Genomic DNA, 25,011 nt, shown 5'->3' with positions numbered 1-25,011 from the left:
AATTAAGGTGTCCATCATTAGATGGACAGATAAAGGAAATGTGACATATACACACAATGAAATATTATTCAGCTATTAAAAAAAGAATGAAATTCTACCATTTGCAGCACAACGGATACAACTGGATGACATCATGTCGAATGAAATAAACAGTTACAGAAAGACATCACATGCTTGCCTTTATGTGCACGAGCTAAAATTAAGTGACAAAAAATCAAATAAAAATGTGTATATTAACATTGCTATAAATACAGCTTTGTCAAACTTTGTTTATATACTTTTTTCAAACTAATGTTAAGAATGTTATTTTACATGGGTTTTTTTTTAAAGGCTTATTTATTTGAAAGGCAGAATTAGAGAAAAAGAGACAGAAAGAGAAAGATCTTCCATATGGGTTCAGGGGCCCAAGTACTGAGGTCATCTTCTGAATGCTTTCGAAGGGACATTAGCAGGGAACTGGATCAGAAGTGGAGCAGCCAGGAAGTAAGCCAGCGCCCATATGGGATGTCAGCACCGCAAGCGTGGCTTTACATGTTGGCCCTCTGCTATAGCTTTGATAATATACACATCAACTTTACTGTATATGCATAAGTGATAATTTTTCCACTTGGTTATTATTTATAAACTTTGTCTATATTTTTCTGTTAGACTATGGTCTTTCTGCTGTTTATTGGTTGAACTATTTATTTAGTTTTGCCTGTAATGTAATTTAAGGATATTATCTCAAAAATGAAGGCAAGAAGGGGGAGAGGGAGGGAGAAAAAAGAAGGGGAAAGAGATGGCAATTATAGTTTTAGAATTGTAGCTATGAGGACCTGGCATGATGGCCTAGTGGCTAAATCCTTGCCTTGCATGCGCTGGAATCCTATGTAGGAGCTGGTTCGTGACCTAGCTGCTCCACTTCTCATCTGACTCCCTCCTTGTAGCCTGGAAAAGCAGTGGAGGATTGCCCAAAACCTGCTAGGCTCCGGGCTCCTAACTTCGGATCGACTTAGCTCTGGCCATTGCAGCCACTAGTGGGTGAAACAGTGGATAAAGGATCTTTCTCTCTGTCTCTTCTTCTCTGTAAAATCTGACTTGCCTCCCCGCAAAAAAAAAAAACTTTAAAAAGAAGAACTGTCACTCTGAGCTATATTGAACCTGTTAAAAAACTTCTAAAAATTGGGCCCGGAGCGGTGGCGCAAGTGGTTAAAGGTCCTCGCCTAGCACGCCCGGGATCCTATATGGGCGCCGGTTCTAATCCCAGCAGCCCCGCTTCCCTTCCAGCTCCCTGCCTGTGGCCTGGGAAAGCAGTCGAGGACGGCCCAAAGCCTTGGGAGCCTGCACCCACGTGGGAGACCCGGAAGAGGCTCCTGGCTTCGGATAGGCATAGTATCGGCCCGTTGCGCTCACTTGGGGAGTGAATCATCGGACGGAAGATCTTCCTCTCTGTCTCTCCTCTCTCTGTATATCCGCCTTTCCAATGAAAAAATAATAAAAATAAATCTTTAAAAAAAAAAACTTCTAAAAATTTACATTAAAAATATTACAAAAAGAAAATGAAGCACAATATGTTGATATACCATAATATCATATAGCAAAGAGGTTGAATCAGTTAAAACAACATCTTATAACATGGATTAATCTTAGCAAGAAGTCTTATACACACACAAAAATGCCTATGTTAGTCCATTTATATTGCTATAACATGTACCTGAGACGGGATCATTTTAAGAGTAGAGATTTCTTTCCTCTACTTCCAGAGGTTGGGAAATACAAGTTGAAGAAGCTCATAGCTGATGAGAGCCCTCTTGGTATATCATCCAAGAGGTGGAAGGCTTGCAGAAAAGAAAGAGGCTATGCCATGTGTGAGATGGGGAAGGGGGTCACCTCAGGTCATGCTGGGAAACCCACTCTGCCATTGTAACGTAAGTCTGTACTAATCATCCCTTATGTTCTTGCCTCTAACCATGCAGGATTATGTTTCTAACACACACACACCTTGAGGGACACAAACCACCAACCACAGCTAATCCATATTCCATAATTTCAATTGCAACCATAGAAAGTTTAAAAACAAAAGTGATGTGTGGTTTTAGAAGCTCGCATAGCAGTAATCTTGGAAAGGGGTACAGTGATGGGAAAGAGGAGTTGGGGGGATTTGTTGTAGCTTTCTTAAAAAAGATGATTTGAAAAGCAGAGTTGTAGAGCCAGAGGGAAAAAGAGAGAGAAAAAAGGTGAGAGAGAGAGAAAAAAAGAAAGAGAGAGAGAGAGACCAAGCGAGTATCTTCGATGCTTGAGTTCACTCTCACAAGCAGAGCTGGGCCCAGCTGAAGCCAGGAGCCTGGAACTCCATCCAGGTTTCCAATGTGTATGGCAGGGGTCTAAGTATTTAGGTTACCTTCTGCCACTTTCCTAGGCACATTAACAAGGAGCTGGATCAAAAGTAGGACCCAGCGGCTTGGCCTAGCGGCTAAAGTCCTTGCCTTGAAAGCCCCAGGATCCCATATGGTCACCAGTTCTAATCCCAGCAGCTCCACTTCCTATCCAGCTCCCTGCTTGTGGCCTGGGAAAGCAGCTGAGAACAGCCCAAAGCTTTGAGATCCTGCACCCGCGTAGGATACCCGGAAGAAGCTCCTGGCTCCTGGCTTTGGATCAGCTCAGCACTGGCCATTGCACTCTCTTGGGGGAGTGAATCATTGGACGGAAGATCTTCCTCTCTGTCTCTCCTCCTCTCTGTATATCTGACTTTCCAATAAATAAACAAATCTCTAAAAAAAAAAAAAAGGAGCAGCTGGGCTTTGAACCAGTATCCAGGTGGAATGTTGGTGTCTCAGGTGGCAGTTTAACTCTCTACAGCCCTTGGGGAAACTTTGGGGGAGCTCCTTACATACTATTCTTGATCTGGGTGCATGTTTAACTTTTTGTGTAACAGTTATGCTGTTTTGTATAACTGTTTTGTGCTTTTTTGTATAACTGTTTCATATCCATAAAAAGTTTGCTTTTAATAATAATTTTTTTAAAAACAAAAAGGCAAAAAACCCCACAAATTAAAACAAAAATAAAACAACAAAACAAAGACAAAAACAGACAAAAAGAAGAATTTTAGACATGGCATTACAAGTAGTAATGTTAAAGAATAATCTGTTTACATAATGTAGGCATGAGCATGGCAAAGATCCATGCTAATCCGCTAATAAGAAAGATGAAATCCACACTAATCCACTAATAAGAGAGATGGATGCAAGGAAGTCAGCGGGTTTCAGAAGGCGTAAGAGCTCTGGGTGATTTACAGGCGTGGCTAGTGATTGTGCATACCCGCACGAGCTGAAAACCCAAAGAGGTCTTACTGTTTGATAACAGCATCTCCTTTTCTGAGCTTCCAGTAAAGCCATCATGCAGGGAACTGTCTGTCCTTCATGAAGTCAAAACTCTGAGAGTGGACGACTTGCATTTCAGGCAACAATAGGGTAACTGGTAATAGACTACTCCCCTGCCATAAGCAAAATACGGACAAAGCATTTGGAGAGTCTGTTTCCAGATGTTGAAGAACAGGTTGTACAAGACTGTGATTCCTGAGAAACAAGAAACCAATGATGTCAAGTCCTACAACTGTCCCAGTTTGAGGTTTGAAAGCACTTTTTTTGGACTCTGGCACTCAGAGGAAGACCAAACAAGCCTCATGACGCCTAGCTGAAGAGACAGAAATCTAGTGTGGTGAGGCTGCGACTGCGAATTTGCCGGAGGCAGATGAGGATGGATAGCACACGAGGTAGAAACCCAGAATCTGCACAAAGATCACTGAGTCTGACTACTAAGCTGTACTCAGACTAAAGCACCATAATCTAGTGGAAACAATAGCAACCAAAAACCCACTGAGAAAGAATAATTTCCAAAAAATCCATAAATTGGACAGTTACATAGACCCAAAAGTTTTTGGTGGTTTTTCACTTCTTATCAACCACAGCAGGGAGACTTTGCTAAATCCTAGTGCATTCACTCCAGCTGGTTCAGATTTTAGGAATAAAAATAATCTAGCCATAGAGCAAAAGCTACTTAAACTCAGGTTTTGAGAGTATCAAACTAATCCACAACTAAATTAACTGCAGCGCAGAATAAAGGTCAAAATTCCTTAAGAGATGACAACAAAATTTATACTTTGTTCAGTGTTCATTCATAATAATTTTAAAGATCACTAGACAAGCAAAAATGGGAAGAAATGTCACCTATGTACAGAAACCAAAAAACACAGAAGAAGGGAATAAGCAGAAAAGGACTTTAAAACTGTTATTATGGGGCCCGGCGTGATAGCCTAGCCGCTGAAGTCCTCGCCCTGCACACGCCAGGATCCCATTTGGGCGCTGGTTCTAATCGTAGCATCCCCACCTCCCATCCAGCTCCCTGCTTGTGGTCTGGGAAAGCAGTCAAGGATGGCCCAAAGCCTTGGAACCCTGCAGCCATGTGGGAGACCCAGAAGAGGCTCTAGGCTCCTTGCTTCAGATTGGCTTGTAATGTTGGGGGAGCAGGTGGAAGGGAAAAACAGAGAATTCTTGAGTAAATGGTGACTGCTAATTTTCCACTGCTGATGAAAATTATCAACCCAGAGATCCGACAAACTTGGTGTTCTTCAGGCAAAATTAATACAAGGAACACTAAAAATTACACTAACACAACTTGACAAAAATGAATGATAAAATGTTTTCAGAGAAAACAAGTGAAGAGAGACCACAATTTCACTGACTTAGCAGCGTCCATTCAAACCAGATGAAAACAGAACAAATTTTAAGGTTTTGAAAGAAAAGTGTATGTCTAACAAATACATCCCTCAAATACAGAAGAGAAATATTTTTTCCCCCAGGAAAACAAAAGCCCGGAAAGCAATGTGCTAGCAAGTCTGTTCAGCGAGAAATGTTATAAGGGTTCTTCAGGCTGAGGGAAAACTCAGCTTGCATTAGAGTGAAGGGAGCCAGGAACTGTAAATATTTAAGCATATATATTTTTTTAATTTTTATGTTATATTTAAGCATATGTAAAAGACTTTTCACTGTACAATCTCTTTAAGAGGTAGCAGACTGCCACAAGAAAAATAGTAACCTATACATTGAAGGAAATTTACAGCCTTGCATTCCCTCCTCCCTGTCCTTCAAGCTTTTGTTTTCATCACTGTAACCCATCTTGAGACCATCCAGGCCTGCTGAGGTCTTGGTCACACCTTCAGGTGGGTGGCACCAGCACTGCCCACACATTTCCTAATTAATTATGAGACCACCGATGGAGAACATCTTACCTTAGGTTCCCCGCCCAACAAGGAGGGGTCAGGGAAGGCTTAAAACCCCAAGACCCTCAAACCTTTGGAGTCTCTCTCTCCCTCCCCTTTCAAGAGGCACCCCACCTCCTGCCTGTCTCTCCGGAGGTGCTTCCCCTACACTCTCCCTTCCCTGCTCACCTGGTCCCTTCGCAAATAAACTTTTCTGTCTGCAACAGATTCCCAGCTTTTTATTTCTATATGAAGCTGAGGAAAAGCATTTCTGGTAACACCTTGCTTAGATACATTGCAAGTGAATACACACAGAATGGGAGCTTTGGGATGGGGCACGGGAGAGGGGGATGAAGGAAATACTGACTTTGGCAGAAGTACATTAGTCTTAACCCAAGTGTGGTTTGAAGGAAGCAGTGGTTAAGAACCTGGGTGGAGGTGTCACAGAGTCCAGTCCAGCTGTGTCAGTTAACTGTAGGCTTCTAAACAGGTTTCCTAACTAGCCAAAGCCTTATAAATGAGCTACCTCACCTATAAAAATGGGTGGTGCTTATGCCTTAGTGAGCATGTGAGGATTACCCCATGTAAAGTGCCTGGCAGTAAGAAAGAAAACCATTATTGTCCAAATGTCAAACATGTTTCCACATTGCCAGAGAGCAACCTGGCCAGATATCATCTGATCAAAAAGATATGACAGGAATAAGGAAAATTTTACAAGAGGTGGTGAGCAGCACTAGACTTCTCATCCTGGAAGCAGGATCAGCAATGTCATCTCCATCTGATAAATGAATAACCTGGAGATGGGAGAGTGTTTAAAAGCATCAGGGCACCTGCCACAGCAATCATGCACAATGACATCTCTGCAGAGTGAAGCCGAGACAAGGGAGAAAGCATTTAATTTTCTACACTTGATCTTAACCAAAAGGCCGAGAAGTGATGCATTTAATTTTCCATAGTATATCCTTATTATGAATTATTAATAGTTCATCATGTAGGAAATATTGTTTGTGCAGAACCGCAAAAGCCTATTTCTATCATTTAAGAAGCATGCATTGCCAAAATAGGAACCTGGGTTTGTACAAACACGGGACTTCCTGAGCGCTTTCTGTACTTCTTGTCAGTGGAGGTAAAAGGACCCCTGATTTAAAAGACTAGAGATGAATGCAAATTTTTCAAAGGGAATTGAATTAGTTAAATTGCCCTTTGAGTACCTTAATTTGAGAGAATTATTTTACTGCCATGAGTAAATACAGGAACTTCAAACCCATTTTCAAAAGGTTATGTGTGTCAGTTTCTCATTGATAATTGCTTTAATTTAAAATGTTTAGAGGTTTGTTGGTTCTTCATAGATTAAGTACAGTCTTTATATAAGACTATCTCCTACAATGTTAAATGACTTTGTAAAACTAGCTGCAAAATTGTAGAGGTTGCACCAATATACAAAGAAAATTATGGTAACACATCCTGAAGTTTTGCAGTTAATATAGGAATTACCAGATAAATACTGTTACACTCTTGTCCAGTAACAAGAGTTGAATCACGTGGGTAAAATAATTTTTTTTTTTAGCCAAGTATGTCCTCAATATTTCATAATGACTTTGCAGTTGTGTGTATCAAATAAGAAGCAGTGGAAAATGCATCATCTGTAGAAACATGTGTTTTCTAAATGGGTTGAAAGCCACATTGATCCGCATGCAATAATAAACGTAGAGTAGGGCCTGCCCCTCTGACTGGGTTATACAATCCATGTGTATGTGTGTTTTCACACCTGTCTGTAAGGTGAACAACACTGTGGATCAACACTGGAGTATCTGCTCATTGGCATGTTGCTTATGCCTTTTTCCATCCTGAAGTCTCAGTGGTCACTCATGTTCGCTGTTTGGTTTGATAGCATGGAAAGCTGAGAGAAGTGAGGCAGACAGCAAGAAGCAGTGGAGGGAATAGAATAGAGTGCCTGAAACTTATGGAAGATTCTGGGGGTGGACAAAAATGAGGTTAGAGTTATTTGTGGGAAAGCATTCACTCTGCCAATTTCCTATGAACTCTTACTCCCTCTGTGACACACCCAGGACCCACACTTGGGAGAGAAAAGGAAGAATCAGAGCTGTGGACGTTGCAAGGGGTGTGCTCTCAAAGCAGAGGGAGACAGAAGTCGCCTTCTGCATGATCATGATAAAAATTGCTTTCCTACTTGATTTCATAGCCTTTTACTCTGACAGTTAAGATGTTTGGGGGACATGCTTGTTTTAGGGTTTTCGACCCCAAATACGGCAGCCACCTCAATTCTTGTCTCGCAGGAAAGAAGAATTTTCATGCGGACACAGTTTAGTTTTAAAGCAAGATTTATTAGAAAAGCTGAGAAAGGACACTCCCGTCCTAGTGATGGCAGGAGGCACTGAGATAGAAAGGACCCTTATCCCCTGCCATTGTGGCAGGAGGAAAAGTGGAAGAAAAAACCTGTATTAGTGGTGGGGAAAGCATCTTTCAAAGGTTTACCTCTTCATAAACAAGGAGAATTCCTGGTTTCCAAGGGACAAAAGGCACAGACAGGTGTCACCAGCCAACTTCCTTGGTCCCTTTCTAATGATAAAGAGGCCAGTCTGACACCCTCCCCTTGGCAACTGGCACTTCAGGTGGGGAATTGGTATGTTAATGTTGCCCTTGTCTGTTGGGGAAGTGTCTTCCTGATTGTTAAACTATGTACTTGTCTCAGGAGAGATGTGCTCTGGTGAATCCAAGACAAGGTGGGGGCAAAATACCCTTTTACGTTTGAGAAAAAAAATGATGACTTGGGGACCCAGAATGCTCTAACTGCCTACTACCCAGTCTGACTCCTCTCTCACCCTCAGCCTCCAGCAAACCACACCACATCTCTGGAGAACGGGTCTTGGAGTGCAGCCACAGCAACAGTTACAGGGCTCAAGCCAAAATATTCCAGAAAAGAAGCTGTGCTCTGTGGCAACGACTCCCTAGGAAATCAGCAATACCGCTACTTAAGGACCTTGGTTTACCTGGATCACCCACTGAGACATCTGCCTGGCAGTCTCAGTTATGGTTCTACCCTACAGTGGACTTTGAACAAGCTTTTTTTTTTTTTTTAAACATTTTGACACATCCATTTTCTCATCTAACATGGGAATAACAAAATGAATGTACACTTAAAAAAAAGAGTACTATTTTGTGCTGTCTAGATGTTTTATCTAATTTCCTCCTCATAGCAGGGAGATGGTATTGTTATTCCACTTTGTAGATGTGAAAATAGAGGTGGAGAGATCCAGGTGATCACTTGTCTGAAGACACAGCTGGAAGATGCAGACGGGACTGGAGCTTGCACAATCTGACTCTGGAGCCTTGCTTGTAATTATGGTGCCGAACTGCCTAATACAGTTTCCCTGGGAATAAAGTGAACCAAAGCACTTAACTGTACTTGGCATGTTTTGAGAATGTCATAACTGATAATTATTAAAACAAGGGCTGAGTGGCATCCAAATTCCAAATCATATGAAACCCGAGGTTAAAGTAGATTATGTGGTATCGCAGAAGGCCAAGTGTACAGTGCAGGCATGCTCACTCTCAGAGAATATGTAAATACAAAGAAAAGTTCTCAAAGGTCACAGACTCCCTAGGGCATCAGACATCACCAACGCAGTGGCTATCTCTCACGGCATGGGAATAGAGTAGAGCAGGCATGCAAGGAAGATCAGGAAAAAAACCACAGCCCTCTCACCAGAGCTCCCAAAACCTCCAGGTGCTCCTCACCCCTCACTGCCTGGGCTGCAACGCTATGATGAGGGAGGTGAGTGAACCCTGGGATCCTCCAGGGCTGCCCAGCCACGTCAGCCTAGCGTCCTGACACTCAGGCCAGGCCAGTGTGCCTCAAGGGGAGAGAACAGAAAGTCTAATGTGCCACAAGACCCACTCTTACAGAACATCAGTTTTGCACAACGACAGACACTTGTTTGGTCTGGAGATGGTCTAGACTGTGGCTCCCAAGCGTTCATGGGTTGCAAGCTTACTCCCTGGTGTGGTGACTGATGTGGAGAGGTGGCGGGCTTCAGGAGCCGGATCCTAGGGGCACTGCCCTCAGAAGGGATGTATGCTGCTTTTGTGAAGTGAGTTGGTCTTCAAGACTGCTCCTACCTGCTCCGGTTCTTGTCTTCCCATGTGACTGCTCTCTCCCACCACACGGTGTAGCCAAAGGGACCTTCAGCAGAGGCCAATCAATGGGATCACCCATTCTTGGACTTCTAACATTCAAAATTTTGAGCCAAAGAAACCTTTATTCCTATATTCTCCCAGCTGTGGCTACTCTATTGTTATAGCAATGGAAACACATTAACAGGGTCATGGTAGCATCATTTATTCATCCCTCTATCACCCCTGTCTCCTTCCCATTGAAGTACAGGACCTGGTCTCTATTGTTTCCCATCCTGTTTCTGCTAAGAATTGTAAGTGGTCCAATGTTAAGGTACTCAAATGTTAGTTGACTGTGCTACAGGAAAATGGCATAAAGATAAAGACAAATACACTAGGGATCAGAATAAAGAGCTGGCATATATTTTAAGATAGAATGCAGATCTTTAAAGAAACTTTCAAAATGTGTTAAGGGCTTCAAACTCCATCTCAAGAGATTAATATCTAGAGTTCAAGTTCACACACTTAATCTAGAGCATACATTAGTGGAAAAGTTTCAAAAGCCTGGAACACACTGTACCATGTGTTTATCCCTCCTATTATTTCCTTCTTTCATGCTGCTCTTCATCGCTCTATAATTATGAGTCAGAATTGAGGAAAATATGGCCAGTGTTAGGGAAAAGATTTTGCATGCCTCAGCATACACACAGTACCAGACTTGCTTCAACATTAGGTCTGCATTGCTGGGTTTTTTGGTTTTGTTTGGACGTGGTGTATTTTTCATTGTATTTCATTTTTTTAAGAAAGAAAGGGACAGAGACAGAGAAAGATCTTCCATTTGCTGTTTCACTCCTCAAATGCTGAGTCAGGCTTGTGCTGGGAGCCGAGAACTCCATCTCTCATGTTGCTGGCAGTGATGCAAGTTCTTGGGCTATCACCTGCTGCCTCTGTAGGTACTCAGGAAGAGAAAGCAGGACGGGAAGTAGAGGTAGTATGGGCAGGTACTTGGATATGCGATGCAGTCATTCTGAACTGTATTTTAATTGCTGTGCCAAATGCTCATGCCTACATGGCTGGTTGATGAGCTGTCTAGGAACATTCCCTGAATGTTATTTCCCTGGCATTTTAAAAAAAACTTATTGACCCCACAGTAGCACTGGCCATGGGAGGTGGATGGCTCATGGGATCCTGGGAGTGCAGGTTAGCAGGGGTTTAGGGGGATAGCGTTGGTAGGGGTGTGTGGGGACCTGGGGGCACACGTCTAGGCAGGAGGAGTGAGCCTGGGGTTTCCTCAGGTGCTTGGTCCCAGGCAGGGCAGGGGGCAGGAGGGCTGGAGAGGAGAGGAGAGCCATGGTTAGCATGCTGGCCTGGTGGGTTGGTGACCAGGCTTGGGGAACTGTGAATGGGCCTGTATCTTGGGTCTGTGGAGGAATACAGTCCCAGGACAGCACACGAGTCATGAGCCCAAAGGCTGCACTGGGGAACCCATGCACTCCTGGGCACAGGAACTGTGACTGATCCGGGAAAGGGCAGGGGGATGAGGGGAAGGAAGGACCACTGAGGGAGAGTACTGAAGATGAGGAATGACTTCTAAGGATGTCCCAGTGACAAGGCCACTGTGCTTGCGGGTAAGCGAGGGGGCAGAGACCAGGTAGTTTGGATAGGAGAGGCCAGTGGACTTTGATGGGTCAGACCAATGCACCAGCCCATGTGGAAGACCTGAGCTGGGTTACTTAGCATAACCACAGCTGATTACCGCTCATCGGTGCACATTAAAGCTAGGGATGGGGATGTGCCTGATGGGGCTAGATCACAGTACCCACCATTTGTATAACTAAATGCATATCATTTATATATGAGAACAGTTGAGTAGATAGCATGTGAATGAGAATATTTGGTGGAATATACAAAAGAGTCCCAAACAAAGGTATAGAAACAGTTGATGGGTTTTGTTGATAAGCTCAATACCTCCTTCCTTATCCCATATGACCTTCATGGTACAGGTGTATAAAGTCTGATGCCACTAAAAAAACTTCAGCTATTGACCCTCAGTCAGAGTTCACCAGTGTTATTATGGGCTCCATACACCAAGTCCATTGCTGCGACACTATGTATTCATCCTAGTTAAAAAAAAAAAAAAAAGCCCTTGCACCCATGTTGTGGCATAGTGCATTAAGCCGCCATCTATCATTCCAGCATTCCCTATGGATCCAATCCAGCTCCCTGATAATGTACCTGGGAAAGCAACAGCAGATGGTACAAGCTTTTGGGCCCCTACCACCCACATGGGAAACACGGAAGAAGCTCAGCACAACCCAGAAAAGTCTTGGCTTTCCGATAAAATTTTTTTTGTGGATAAGGCTACCGCCCTCCAGCCTTACCCCCCTTCACTGTGTTTCGTTTGTATGGCAGTTCTGCAAAGTAGAAAGGGAAGCATTTTATCTCGAATAAAGGAAGTGGCCAAGTCTTTGGATACCAGAGCAACCGCCTGACATCACACACTCTGGGCCAGATCTCAGGATTCCTGACCTCAGGTGCAGCAATGTTCAGCTGCAGGCCACAGCCGAAGCACACGTCACTCTCTGGTGACCTGCAAGACTGGCCCTAGGACAGTTCACACACCTTCACCCTTGGCGAGGGACTGTGCTTCCACTTTCAAACCAAGCAACAAAATAAAGAATTACATAACTATAAACAACACAGCTCCAGCTGAGTTCAGAACTGGAGAAGGGTGCGTGGATGAGGCATAAGAGGAAAGAAATGGACCACTTCGATTTCATGATCATAATGGACAATGCAGGAAAGCTGTCTGCTTTATTTATACAGAAGCAGTCAAACTCTGTCTCAGACTTTTTACATCAAGGTCAAATGGGTGTTTCTAAGGATAATTCTGCCATTTGTTTCACCTAATAACTCTAGAACTTCCTGCTACAATTCTTATTCTACAACTCAACGTTGTATCACAAAGAAAAGGAGAACCTAAAGATCAAGGAAAGAATGAAATCCTAAATATAGGTCCCATGATTAGCATAAGGTCAATGGGGACAACCAAGACAGTATGAATAATAAAAGGCCCTTTTGCAAGACATTGTTATATTATTGACATTAACCTCCAAGCTCACACTGAGTAAAAAAAGCCAACTCCACAGCAGCAAACAATGCCTGAATGGATTAGAGTTCTTCCGCAGGGTGGCCCAGTGTCCATGCAAAGGAAGGTGGAGTTGCATCCATTTGATTGTAGAGACATCCACTGGGCCCTGCCATGCACTGGGAAGTTCCTTGCGGCCCTGCCTGCAATGGAACAATACTCTTCACACTTTCCTGTCCCCCACATTCACTGCACGGACCCCAACACAGCTGTTTGATTTTCCTGGGTCTGACTCCATCAGAGTATTTAAATCTTACCTCTGACCAAACTAGGACTTCTGAGCTAACAAAACCGCATGCTAATTATTGCAAAGTTACACATGGGTTCTACTCTGTCGTGCAGATGCAGAATTACACACACTGTCTTTTGTGGTTATTGTTAACCTAAAACCAGCAGAATTCTGCCTTCTCCAGTTGAGTGGCAATGGGAAAACAGAGAGAGCGAGACCCTGCTTCTGTGGAGACAGACTGTGTGCTTTGTAAAATCTTCAGGACACCCCCAAAGGGGCTGAATGCCGTGCCACAAGAATAAATAAACTCCCACTCTTTCCCGTTGGGACGCCCGAGAGGCGGCCACAGACCCCGTGGGCACCTGGCTGGGGACCCAGCGTCCCTCCCTGTCTGTGGCTGGGAGACACAGCCGTCCAGTGTGCCCTGGGAAGGACGGCTCCCACCCACTGGCCCGTCTAACCTGACCACAGCACTGGAATGGAAGCCTCCGGGCCAGCTGTGGGCTCTGCAGCCTGTCCAGGAGGCGGAGGGTGTTCCCTGTGGGCAGGAGGCTCCGGGAGCTCAAAGCCAAGAGGGCATCGGAGGACAGACGCGCGGTCCCTGGGGAGGGGCGGAGGGCCGCGCGCATGCGCCCGGCTGTCGCCGCCTGCCGGAAGCGCGGGGCAAGCCCGGCGGCGGCTGCTCCGGCTCCACACACCGCGCCGGCCGTGGGAGAGTGCGGGCCGCGCGACATGCGGTCCCAGGACGGCGCCGGGGAGCCCGGCGAGGTGGCCGAACCCGGGCTGGCGCTGACTGTCGAGGCGGCCCCGGGCGCGGGCGAGGAGCCGGCGGCCGCGGAGGCTGAGGAGACGCCCGGCGGCGACGGCAGGTGCTGGCTGTGCCGTTCCTCGCCGTGCTGCTCGCGCGCGGAGCCGGGTGAGTACGCGCTGCAGACCCGCGTGGGTCTCCGCCTGCCTACCGTGTCCCCACTTCCCAGCCCTCCCGGGCGCTCGGGAAAACCAGCCACGAACTGTCTGTCTGTCCCCGGGTGGGCTGCCGAAGCAGAAGCCCCCGCGCGCCCCGCCGGCGCAGAGACCGGAGAAAGTTTTGTCAAGAGCTCTGTGGGAGGATTGGGAGGCGGCGGGCGCCCGGACGGGACCCAGGGGCCAGCGTGCAGCCCTGCGTGCTCTGCCCCGGGTCAGCGGGAGCGGCCGAGCGGGGGAGGCCGCTGACCGGGACCCCTGATGTGGGTGGATGGTGCATGGCGCTTCCTAAAGGGAAAGTGGGGAAGTCTGGAGTGCAGAGTCCTGGAAAGCCAGAGTGGGACCCTCCCTTGGTTCCTAACGTGTTTGGGATACGAGTTTTTAGCACCTGACACAGAAACTCGGCTTCCCTTTTCCCGGTTCCACCCTCTGTCCCCAGTGGGGAGCCCTTGAGTTTGCCCACCTTCCCCCACCCCCCTTTTTTACACTTGAGGAAAGTGAGGCTCAGGAAGGTGAGAGCTTTGGATTTTTTAGTTTCTTCCAGCATCTGGCTTGTGTGGGTGAGAGGGTAGGCAGGTGTGGGTAGCCCCAGGATTAGGATCTCAGCTTGCCAGAGACCTGCCCGCCCAAGCCCCTTCACCTGGCAGGCTGGCTCCCTGGAATGAAGAGGGATTCAGGCAGGTCTCCGCTTAGGGCAGCTGCTCTCTACCCCACCTCTACCGACAGTGACCTGGGGCCTCTCGCCCTTGCCTCATCCTTACGCTGCATAAATCCCCCAGTTTAGGAAAAACCCTGGGAAGATGACTCTCCACCAGTGCGCTAAAATGCTAGCAGCAGTAGCAGGCTTCTAATCATTTAATGCCTGAGCCTGTGGTGGCTGCCCAGCTGGCTGGCCCCCTGCCAGGGTGACCAGATGTGCAACCTTGGAGGAGGGCGGGCTCTCCCCCTAGCACCAGGTGGCTGGATGTCATTCTGGTGGAGTGAGTGTTCACAGACCTTTGCAAGCTGCCCCTGTTACTGTGGTGTGCAGAATGCCAGGTCCGTGTAAGCCGCTGCATCCCAGAAACGTGTGGGGTCTCTTTGGATGTCAGAGAAAAGTTGGTGACACGAAGCAGTAGTAATACTCACCGTACAAATACTCTGAAAACTAGATTGCCGCAGAAATTCCTGAACTCACAGGCCTGTTGTCCTTGAACTTGGCGACATTGTCCTTTTGGCCTCCTCTTGATTTACCCCAACAAAACTCATTCAACTTGAGGTTGAGAGTGTAACCCACATTCTTTACATTCTTGGAATTCCTTAACGGACAGTCCACAGTTATCCCAGACTTAGAGCCAGTGGGGGTCTCAGATGAAAGTGGGAAGACACCAGCTTAGACCCGTGCCTCATTTAGTGTGGGGAAGCGTTTAAGACCTGTCGTGTTGGTGGGGTCCCTAGCTCGGCCAAGCTTTGATTGTCCCCCAGCTTCTGCTTCAGTGACTTGGGCGGGCTTGGGAATTAGTGTTAGGAGTTACTCACTCAGGTGGTTGTCCATCGTCTCTGAGGTCACTTACAGGGGGCCACGGACTTCATGTGGATTGTTCAGGGTTGCTGAATCCTTAGGCCTGCTGCGGGCTAGGAAGAGATCCGTTTCAGAAGCAGAGGCCTCTTTGGATTATACTCCTCACCTGCTGGTCTCCACTGACAGAATTAAAATTACTATTCGATGAGAGATTGAGGTTTGCTAGAGTATCAGTTCAGGGCTCTCACATTTGTCCCAAGCCAGAAGGCACTGAACCTAAAGAAAATATATCTATGTGTGTTTTAAACGGAAAAAGCCATTGAACCCCGAAAGTGTTAAAACCCTAGTTTAAAAGAGTTAAAATACCACAGTGAGATATTCCAGGAGAAAAACTAGCCAGTTTACTTTGGAGAAAAGCCTTGAACTGTAGACCAGGGAAGTGTTTAACGTGTGTGTCCTGGATCTTCTCATTGTGTCTGTCTGAGGGTGGAGGCTCTCAGGATGGGTTGGGTTTCTTTGAAGAAAAACTTTCACTTGGACATGAATTCTCAAATCTCGGCAGCCAGGCTGTGAGGCTGACCACAGCCAAGGCATGTATTTTGAGGTGCTGGACCTGCGAGTGCTTTCTGAAGCTTTCTTCTCATGGGCTGAGTCACCCTGTGCGGTCTGTGTCTGCCACGTGTGGACACGGAAGGGCGGCACAGGACCAGAGGCTGCGGGCGAGCCTGACGAGTGCCGGCTGCGTGCCCTGATGCCACCTCTCCAGTGGGGCACCTAGGCAGGAAAAGGCGGAGGTTCCCCTGAGAATAGATCGTTGGCTACAAAGGTCAGGCCAGAGAATAGTCCCAGGAAAACTGCAGCATCACCCTTTGATCCCCACTGGTGGACAAAGGTACCTAAGGGACGTGAACATGAGGACACTGGAATTTCCAGTTATCAGAGAAGGGCATGAAAAGTGATTATGCAGCGTTGTTCAACAGCTGATGAACATTAGGTCAAAAGGAGAATCCCAGTTCCCTGTAATTACACGTCTTCTGCCCTCTGGCTCCACCATGTCCCTAACTGATGAGGGCAGTTGTGTTTCCTTTTTATCCTCCCCCTGTTTTTGTATTCGATTCCCAAAAGGAAAAATAAAAATGATACAGTCTTCAATACGTGGCCTATCTTTTAGGAAATATCTTTGTTACACTGCTCCATTTGGCTCTCTGAAAGTCGCAGGAGTGAGATTCAAAGCAGATTCAGCTCCCATGGCAGGAAATGTAAAATTCAAGAAGAGACAAAAGCAAAGTTCTGAGTTCACATCATTTGATATCCATTTATTGGGTACTTGGTATTTTCTGGCTCAGATTAAGCCAAGAAAAGGGGGTTAGATGGACAGCCATTCTGTGCAGAGCACGTGGGAATGAGAGGAATAGATGGGCCAGCTCCGACCCTTAAGATGCATTGTGAACAATGGCCAAGTAAGTTTGGCTAGCCATTCAGATTGACACAACAGAGAGCCCTCCCGATGCTGCTGCCATCCGTAGTGTTGGACTCCAGGCCTTCACAAGGCTCCCCGCTTCTTTCCCTCACTGAATATTCAGGCTCTTCCACGTGCCAGCTATGAACCAGGGAGCAGACATTGTCAGCCTTGGAGGAGCTCCCAGGTGTGCTGGGGGAGGTCAGACTATCAGCCAGCATGTAACACGGCTGTGGGCTGTGTTCCAGAAAAGGGCACATTCTTTATGCAGCCGCATTCACCAGAGAGAAGGTGTCCAACGATAGCCGTTTGTCACTTGCCGTCTTGACAGGGTTTTTTTTTTTTAAGATTCATTTATTTATTTATTATTGGAAAGACAGATATACAGAGAGGAGGAGAGACAGAGAGGAAGATCTTCTGATTGATGCTTCATTCCCCAAGTGGCTGTAACGGCTGGAGCTGAGCCAATCCAAAGCCAGGAGCCTCTTCAGGTCTCCCACACGGGTGCAGAGTCCCAAGGTTTTGGGCTGTCCTCGACTACTTTCCCAGGCCACAAGCAGGGAGCTGGATGGCAAGCTGAGCTGCCAGGATTAGAACCGGTGCCCATATGAGATCCCGGCGCGTTCAAGGCGTTCTAGCGTTTAGCTGCTAGGTCATCGCGCCGGGCCCTTGACAGGTGTTTCTTAAATTTTTTTCTCTCAAGCGGCCAGGTGTTCTACTACTCCTGGACTAAGAGGAGGATTGATTCTGGAGTGAGTCAGGAAGAACGTTTCATAGGGCGAAACAGTGTTGACCAAGGTGCAGGTTTCAGTTGTTGCCCACATCCAGGATCCTTGTTACCGATGGGCAAAATCGTGCCGAGTCCGAGAATGAGTGTGTCAGGCAGTGACGTGTGTGCTCTGTTAGCCGGTGACACTGTTCCACTTTCCCCAGTTTCTAAGTGAAAATGCTAAAACGTACACTTGGAAGCAAGGACTAACCAAAATTTGATCTCTTTCAGAAGCCAAGAAGAAAGCACCCTGTCCTGGACTTGGCTTGTTTTACACATTATTATCTGCCTTCCTTTTCTCAGTGGGCTCTTTATTTGTTAAAAAAGTGCAAGACGTCCATGCTGTAGAACTTAGTGCATTTCGATGTGTGTTCCAAATGCTAGTTATTATCCCTTGCTTAATATACAGAAAGTAAGTATGTCTTAACTACGAAGTAGAAGATTTCAATAAATGTGTATCAGTCTTTCAACTAAGTTATTTGCCATGCAGTATCTGTGGTATCAGATTTATCAGTTCCCATGTTCTTGTCTCAGAGTAGCAGAAAGTCACAAATATCCAGATCTACCCACAAGAACTCCCCCATTAGCACAGCCACATGCCCAGCAGAGGAGGACAAAGGGATTTAGTCATTCACCACCCCCATTTCACAAACAAAGTTTGCCTTGTATAAATGCTCCTATCTTATCCCACCCTCCTTTCTTTCCTTTGGCATAAATGATATTTGGAAAAGATAACTTGAAAGGGAGTGATAGTGTCTTCTAATGGCTGAACTTTTTTTGTTTCTGTTTTTGGAAAACAACCTCTTACCAGGGTAGACTGAGGTTATAGTCATAAGACGTTGATCTTCTCCAAAAGGCCACAGGGCGTCCTGGACCAAGGCCTTCTTAGCCACTTTTGTATTTGTTGCCCACACCTGTGACATGGAGGGAATGGTGCTCCGTGGACGTGGCCCTGCGAGGTAGTTGCAAGGACCGAGTAAGGGTGAATGTAGGTCTGAGTACTCTGGAATCTGGAAGCATGTTGTATCCTCTCTTCTCTCTCCTCACTCCATCTCTCTTCCCTTTCCCTGGATACTCTCCCCACCTCACCCTCCCCAAGCTGGAACCGGGTCTCCCTCCACATACTTCGAACTCTGGGAAGGAGACCAGTTGGGACCCTGGTGACTAATAGTTTCTTATTTTCTTTCTTTGGCCAAAAATACTTAATCCACAGATTAACAACTTTAGCCACTGTCCCCTAAAGTTCCCTTGTATATCATAGCACAGTAAAGATTTCATTTAGAATCATTTCAGTCTATATCCTGAGGCCTGGGTGGAAAAATAAAAATTTGCTAAGGTCAACACTGGCAGAAATTCTGCATTATGTGTGGCCATGTCACAGTATTTTAGGAAATGATGGTAAAACTTCATGCATTTCCATGTGTGGCAGCAGAGCACAAAATAATCACTTTTGGGTTCGGCGCAATGGCCTAGTGGCTAAAGTCCTCACCTTGAATGTGCTGGGATCCCATATGGGCGCCAGTTCTAATTCCAGAAGCTCCACTTCCCATCCAGCTCCCTGCTTGTGGCCTGGGAAAGCAGTTGAGGATGGGCCAGTGCCTTGGGACCCTGCACCCACGTGGGAGACCTGGAGGAGGCTCCTGGCTCCTGGCTTTGGATTGGTGCAGCACTGGCCGTTGCAGCCACTTGGGGAGTGAATCATCGGAAGGAAAATCTTCCTCTCTGTCTCTCCTCCTCTCTGTATATCTGACTTTGCAATAAAAATAAATAAATCTTAAAAAAAAATAATCACTTCCCCCATTTTAGAATAAAAGCATTGGGAAGGACACCAGGAGAATTTTCTTCTCGATCTCAAGCAAAGGGTGGGGAGTGATTTTCTGAAAACCTCTGGCCCTCATCTGTTTTGTCCCGTTTTGTGTATCCTTATCATGCTTATCAAGTCGGGGCCAAAAGAAAGCCTCATTTTCTAATTCAGGTAGCCAGGGGTGTCCCTGTCCAGCTTACATGATGCCCGCATGGAGGCTGGCTCTGGCACAGATCCAGTCAGAGAGCTGTGCCAAGTGAGGTGCTCATACAGAGTAAGTGCTTGATGAATGCCCAGTTGGAGAGAAGCTGAGTTCTATCCCAGAAGCTGAAGTAACTACCCCATCAGAAGACTACATGTGCTTCCTCATTGTCTTTTCATTCTTTCATGAGAACATAACTGCCATATAGCTAAAGTCAGCTTTAAGAGTTTTTTCATAGAAAAAGTCACCAGATAGGGAGTGCACAATAGCCAAAACCAAGTGTCCTTACACAGCACAGCTAAATATTTAAATTCTCTTCGTTACAAAAATCATGGATCTTGATACAGAAAATCTGAAGCCTATAAGGAAGGGAGGTTATGTATAAGCCCAACTAGTAAAGTATGACCATGATTGACATTCTTTTTGTCTTGCAAGCATATGCAGAGAAATATACATAAGGGAATATCTCATATGTATTGAATTATTACTATTTTGTAGTTCCTTTGAACTGTTTCTGCCTATAGTATGGACACTTTAATGCCATTAATTATAGTAAACACCAAATATAAGAATATATATACCAAATAGAGGAAATATTTATACAAGCTGTATAATACTCGTGGCTATTATAATTTACTATTCCCTTATTGCTTCATAGCTAGTCATTTTAAAACTGTTTTTTTAATTGAAACTTCTAACTGAAAAAATACCAAATTCATTTAATATGCATTTCTTCATTTGAATTTACAGAACTGGGTTTATAGGCCCAAAAGATCAACGCATTTTCCTCGTTCTCAGAGGACTCCTTGGTTCTTCCGCCATGATCCTATTATACTATGCTTACAAGACAACGTCCCTCGCCGATGCCACAGTTATCACGTTTAGCTGCCCAGTGTTCACGGCTTTGTTTGCTTGGATATTTCTCAAGGAAAAATATAGCCTGTGGGATGCTTTTTTCACCTTTTTCACGATCGTTGGAGTGATTCTTATCGTGAGACCACCATTTCTGTTTGGCTCCAACACTTCCGGGACAGAAGGAAACTATACAGTCCGTCTTTTGGGCACGTTAGCAGCGGTTGCAAGTGCTGTGTTCGCTGCCATGACTCTAGTTATCCTCAGGAAAATGGGAAAATCTGTGGACTACTTTCTGAGCATCTGGTATTACGTAATCATTGGCCTCACGGAAAGTGTCATTGTCCTCTTCGTGATAGGAGGGTGGAGTCTGCCCCCCTGTGGGATAGACAGACTTTTTCTCATCCTCATCGGGCTCTTTGGTTTGGGGGGTCAGATATTTCTCACAAAAGCAGTTCAGATAGAAAAGGCAGGGCATGTAGCAATAATGAGGACAATGGATGTGGTATTTGCCTTTATCTTTCAGATCATTTTCTTTAACGATATGCCATCATGGTGGACAGTGGGTGGTGCTTTCTGTGTGGTAGCCAGTAGTATTGGAGCAGCCACTCGGAAATGGATCCAGAATTCCAAATGAAACATCATTGCTGATTTTGTTTTTAAACTGTCACCCATTTCAGACATGACAGCATACACACACACACACACACACACAACTGGAAAATCTGCATTTATTGATTGACTTTTATCCAATAAATTTTGTAAATAAAGTACCATTTTTGAATATGATATGTGTTTAATTAGTGAAGAATAGCTGGTCTCTTTGGCTTAGCAATTCTTTGTAGCTTTTATTTTGGTTCAGGTTTGTCTTGTGGTAAAAGGAAAGCTCATTATTTGAAGAAAAGGTACTAAAGTTTTTATGACTAATAATATGTGACTTTAAAAATATTTTTTGGAATTGGTGTGGTATGGGTGAGAAAGAAATTTTAGGTATTAGCATTATGGAGCCTAAGAAACCTATCGATTATGCTGCTATAATTAGTATTATGTTGGCAGTGCAATTTGCAACATAGTTCCATTTAGGAGACCAAAGCTGAAAATTAGAATAGGTGCCTAACCAACAGTGTAAATAGTGCAAATGAACTGGCCTTATTTTTAAGGATTTTTTTTTATAAATGATCATCCTGTTAACTCATATTTGTGCCTTTTATTTTTAATGCCGGGATATTTATGTATTTTCCTGAAGTCTTTAAATTGCCAAAGTTAGCTAATATTTTTCTGTTTCAGTGGGATTTTGATCACTGAAGCCTTCATTTTGTGGTTGCAATTGTCCTCTGGTTTTTAAAACTGCAGTACGTTTCGCTGGCACTCCCAAGACTTCAGATCTTTGCAGCAAAAGAAAGAGATTGGTGTGGCCAGTGTGCCCATCCCCTCCTCAAGTGTTTCCTCCTCAATAGAGAAGTGGATTTTCTTTGAAGTTGTTGTGTGATGCCAAATGCAATTCTTTCAGGATCCTACTAGGTTGAACGACATGAAATTGCCAAAATTTTGCCATTTCAACTTGCCAAACCTATTGTTTCATAAGGTTCATTCTAATAGATACCTCCCTTTATCAACTAAATAAAATGCTTAGAGAAGTTTGAACTCTTAATTTTTAGCAAACTGAAAAGGTACAATGGTACCATTAAACTATAGTCTTTATTCTTTAGGAAATTGTATGATGCTGTTTTCATCTTATATACCAAATATATAGACTTATGAATCCATGGTTAATCAGTTTTGAGAGTTTATTTCATAGAAAAAATTGTCAAATTTTAGTCTAGCAAGATGATTTTAAATGTCAAGGCTAACCATGAATTCAAGTAATACATTTTGTAGCTGGAACTTCATCAGGGTAATAAAGAATTTAATATCTAGAAAAGCTTGGGAGGTTAATGAGGATGCAGTGATTACAGGAAAATGATTCCTTGTCACAGGAAACTTTTGTTGTTGAGGGTTTTAGGGACCCTAGCTCTTGCCATGTCAAATATAACAGTTACTATTATCTTAAGCCTGAAGAGTCAGATTATAATGTCCCCTCCGCTTGCCACAGTTCCTCCAAAGCAAGGGGGAGCTTGTTTTTAGGGATTTAGGCTTTGGTAAGAAAGGATCTTTTCCCACAGTCCCATGGGGAGAAATTTTGGCCTGTTGGTTTTATCTAATACCACCTGGCAAATCCTAAATGAAGTCCTTTTGGGTGAGTCATCTTATAGATAATTGCAGAATCTGCATGTTGGAACTCAGAGATATCCTAGAAGTCCTCTTGGGGAAGCCACCCTCCACAGATTGGAATTGTAGACACGCCCAAATTGGGTTTTCATGATAAAGCAGGGAATTAAACCACTTCTTGCGTTGCCTTTGTTGAGTGAACTCTCAGGGATCCCTCTCCCAGTTCTTTAGCTTGCTTTAATATAAGAAACACACATGTGATTTGGAAAGTTAAGATCCCTTTGGATCTATATGCTAGAGACATGTTTTATTTCAACAGTATGACCCGAGTACTTGAATGTCACATTGTATGACTCAAGATGGAGAAAATGTTTCTCCCAACTTTTGCAGGGTGTGAATCTTGAACACTTGCAGTGTCCAGGGTGTGCACAAGGATGTATTGTTAACAATTATGAGTGTTGTTTGTTTTGTAAAGATTATATTTTCTATATCTTGAAAAAACTTGATAAATTGTTTTTATTTTGTAAGTATGAATAAAATAATATAAAAATTAGTATGTTGGTCTTTCTGATTATGGAAAGTCTAAACCAGTATAAGTTACTTCCATTTGCAATGACCATTTCTCTTTTCATGTGTTAGAAATTAATTTCTGTAGATGACTCCTGGCCATTCAGCTGGGTTATCATCTCGAGTCACATTACATCTGTCCCTGTTGTGCTGTCAACGTCAAATCCAACACCTCCAAGATTGAAACAGTGACCTTCTGTTCCAGTAAAGTCATCATTCTAACAGAGCCTCAGAGCTTGGAGTGGCTTTGAACTAGTCTTATTCTCACAACTGACCTGTTACTATGTCCCAGTGTCATCTCGTGGATTCATTCTTTGCTCACCATTTTCTACCATCCTAGTCCAATATACATCACCTCACACCAGAGATTTTCAACTGTGGTCCTTGTCTCCATGTTAGATTAATCTTCCCCACTCTGCTGTTGTTATTACTCTGACTCTCACGAAGCCACAGAGGTGCTAATTGCCTACCACCATTTGCTAATTCTTCACTTGAACTTACTCCCACTTCTCCAACCCGAGTTTCCACAGCCAAACACAAGTTTGATTAACAGATCAGTCTTTCTACTAACCACATATTTATCAGTGGTGGCCTTCCTTTGTGTCTCCCCTATTTTTCTTCTCTTACCCTCTGAAGCCAGTTAGCTTCCTATGACTTAGCAAGAGCTTTTGTTTCTTTCAGTATCTCTTGCTTCTCATCCACATAACCCACGTTTGAAGAGAGGATGAAGCACTGATTTAGGAGTCTAACATCTGAAGAGCTGAGAATGGTTTTATCATGTCTGGCTGGGCAATCACTCCATGTACCTTTATCTCTTTTCCTCATTTCCCAAATACACTTGCTGTTTTCCCAATCCATCTTACCAGTGAGTTCTGTAGGAGGATCTGAGGCCCGCAGTGAAAGATTAAAAACATGAAAGTATTGAACTGTGGTTAATATCTTGGAGTAGAGTACTGAGTCTTCACAATGAAGACCTTAACAGATCCTGGGGCTGACTTGCTGGTGGCCATAGAACATGTCTTTCAGAGTGCAGCCTCATTCAGCCCCTAGCACCAAGCTCTACAGCTTTGATTTCCTGCTGTTGAGTGAGGGAGACTGCCAAGAGGCACCACGCCTTTTGTAAGTCTTTCCAGCTGGTGTTAGTGTTGGTCCACTGTTGAGTATTGCACTTGGTTGTGAGAGGGAAAACAGGCCTAAGTTCTGTGTATTTTTGGAATAATCTAGTGGGAGGAAAGCCACATGTTCTTGCCTGTGGCCTCTGGTAGAAGTGTGTATAGATCCATGGTTAGTTGGCATTAGGAGCTGATTGTTAGATATAGGTTAAACAAGTTAGGGTTGACCACCATCCCAAGCATACTCTTCTGTGGTCCCCGTATTGTACAAATCTAATATAGCAATCATATGTACCTATTCAGCAGGATCGTGTCAGGGATTCTCTGTGATTCACAAAGACTCATTCATGTTTTAGTGTATTTGAACACTAAGTTTGAAACTGGACTTGGACAGTCAACTCAAAGGATAGGCCGTGCACCTGGTGCATGTCCATCACTTCCTGGAAATTGGAGAGGCGGGAGATGGTTTTAAAGCAGGAAGGGAGCAGACGTATCTGGTATCAAGGCAGTGCAAGGAGCACTACCACAGAAGCCTGGTACACAGGAAAAGGTTCCTCTTGGTTCTGCAAGTGTCGCTCCTAAGGGAAAGAATCCAGGTCTTTCCAGCTAAATGTTCATGACTCTGGAAACTACCCAAAGATGAATACCAGCATGCAAGTGAGGTGTCCCAGACTGATGAGGAATTGCCAGGCTGAGGTCAGAAGAGCATAGGTCTACATTTGCACAAAGGTGGGCTTATGCAGGATAAAGTGTATTTAGGTAAGCGGTGTAGTTTCAAGACCACACTAAGGGCGGGAATCCTGTGGCATCCAGTCCGCTGAGGTGGC

At 44.7% G+C, this 25,011-nt stretch overlaps 1 protein-coding gene across 3 annotated transcripts; it reads left to right on the top strand.

Annotated features, from left to right (window-relative positions):
- Positions 1-13,479: 13,479 nt before the first annotated feature.
- On the top strand, positions 13,480-23,055 carry SLC35G1 (solute carrier family 35 member G1). 3 transcript variants are annotated; one of them, XM_040992443.1, is made up of 3 exons: positions 13,480-13,612; positions 17,674-17,851; positions 20,196-23,055. In XM_040992443.1, exons 1-3 carry the CDS (start codon positions 13,480-13,482, stop codon positions 20,932-20,934), a joined length of 1,050 nt encoding a protein of 349 aa, XP_040848377.1. In that variant the 3' UTR covers positions 20,935-23,055. The 3 variants fall into 3 exon arrangements, with proteins under 3 accessions (XP_040848377.1, XP_040848376.1, XP_040848375.1); XM_040992442.1 differs by having other exon boundaries at positions 13,480-13,663; XM_040992441.1 differs by having other exon boundaries at positions 13,480-13,663; positions 17,671-17,851.
- The last annotated feature ends 1,956 nt before the right edge of the window (positions 23,056-25,011 follow it).

This window comes from Ochotona curzoniae, unplaced genomic scaffold, assembly GCF_017591425.1.
Source record: "Ochotona curzoniae isolate NIBS_2020 unplaced genomic scaffold, NIBS_Ocur_1.0 contig_66, whole genome shotgun sequence".
Lineage (NCBI taxonomy): Eukaryota > Metazoa > Chordata > Mammalia > Lagomorpha > Ochotonidae > Ochotona > Ochotona curzoniae.
The sequence above is the reverse complement of the archived record's forward strand: the minus strand, read 5'-3'. Positions and strand labels throughout refer to the sequence as shown.

What these genes read in the sequence shown, in the direction of transcription:
- SLC35G1 (XM_040992441.1), top strand. Translation starts at nt 13,480, where the DNA reads ATGCGGTCCCAGGACGGCGCCGGGGAGCCCGGCGAGGTGGCCGAACCC. An exon ending in CTGCTCGCGCGCGGAGCCGG is followed by an intron (nt 13,664 to 17,670) that starts GTGAGTACGCGC and finishes GATCTCTTTCAG; the next exon opens with AAGCCAAGAAGAAAGCACCC. An exon ending in CCTTGCTTAATATACAGAAA is followed by an intron (nt 17,852 to 20,195) that starts GTAAGTATGTCT and finishes TTGAATTTACAG; the next exon opens with AACTGGGTTTATAGGCCCAA.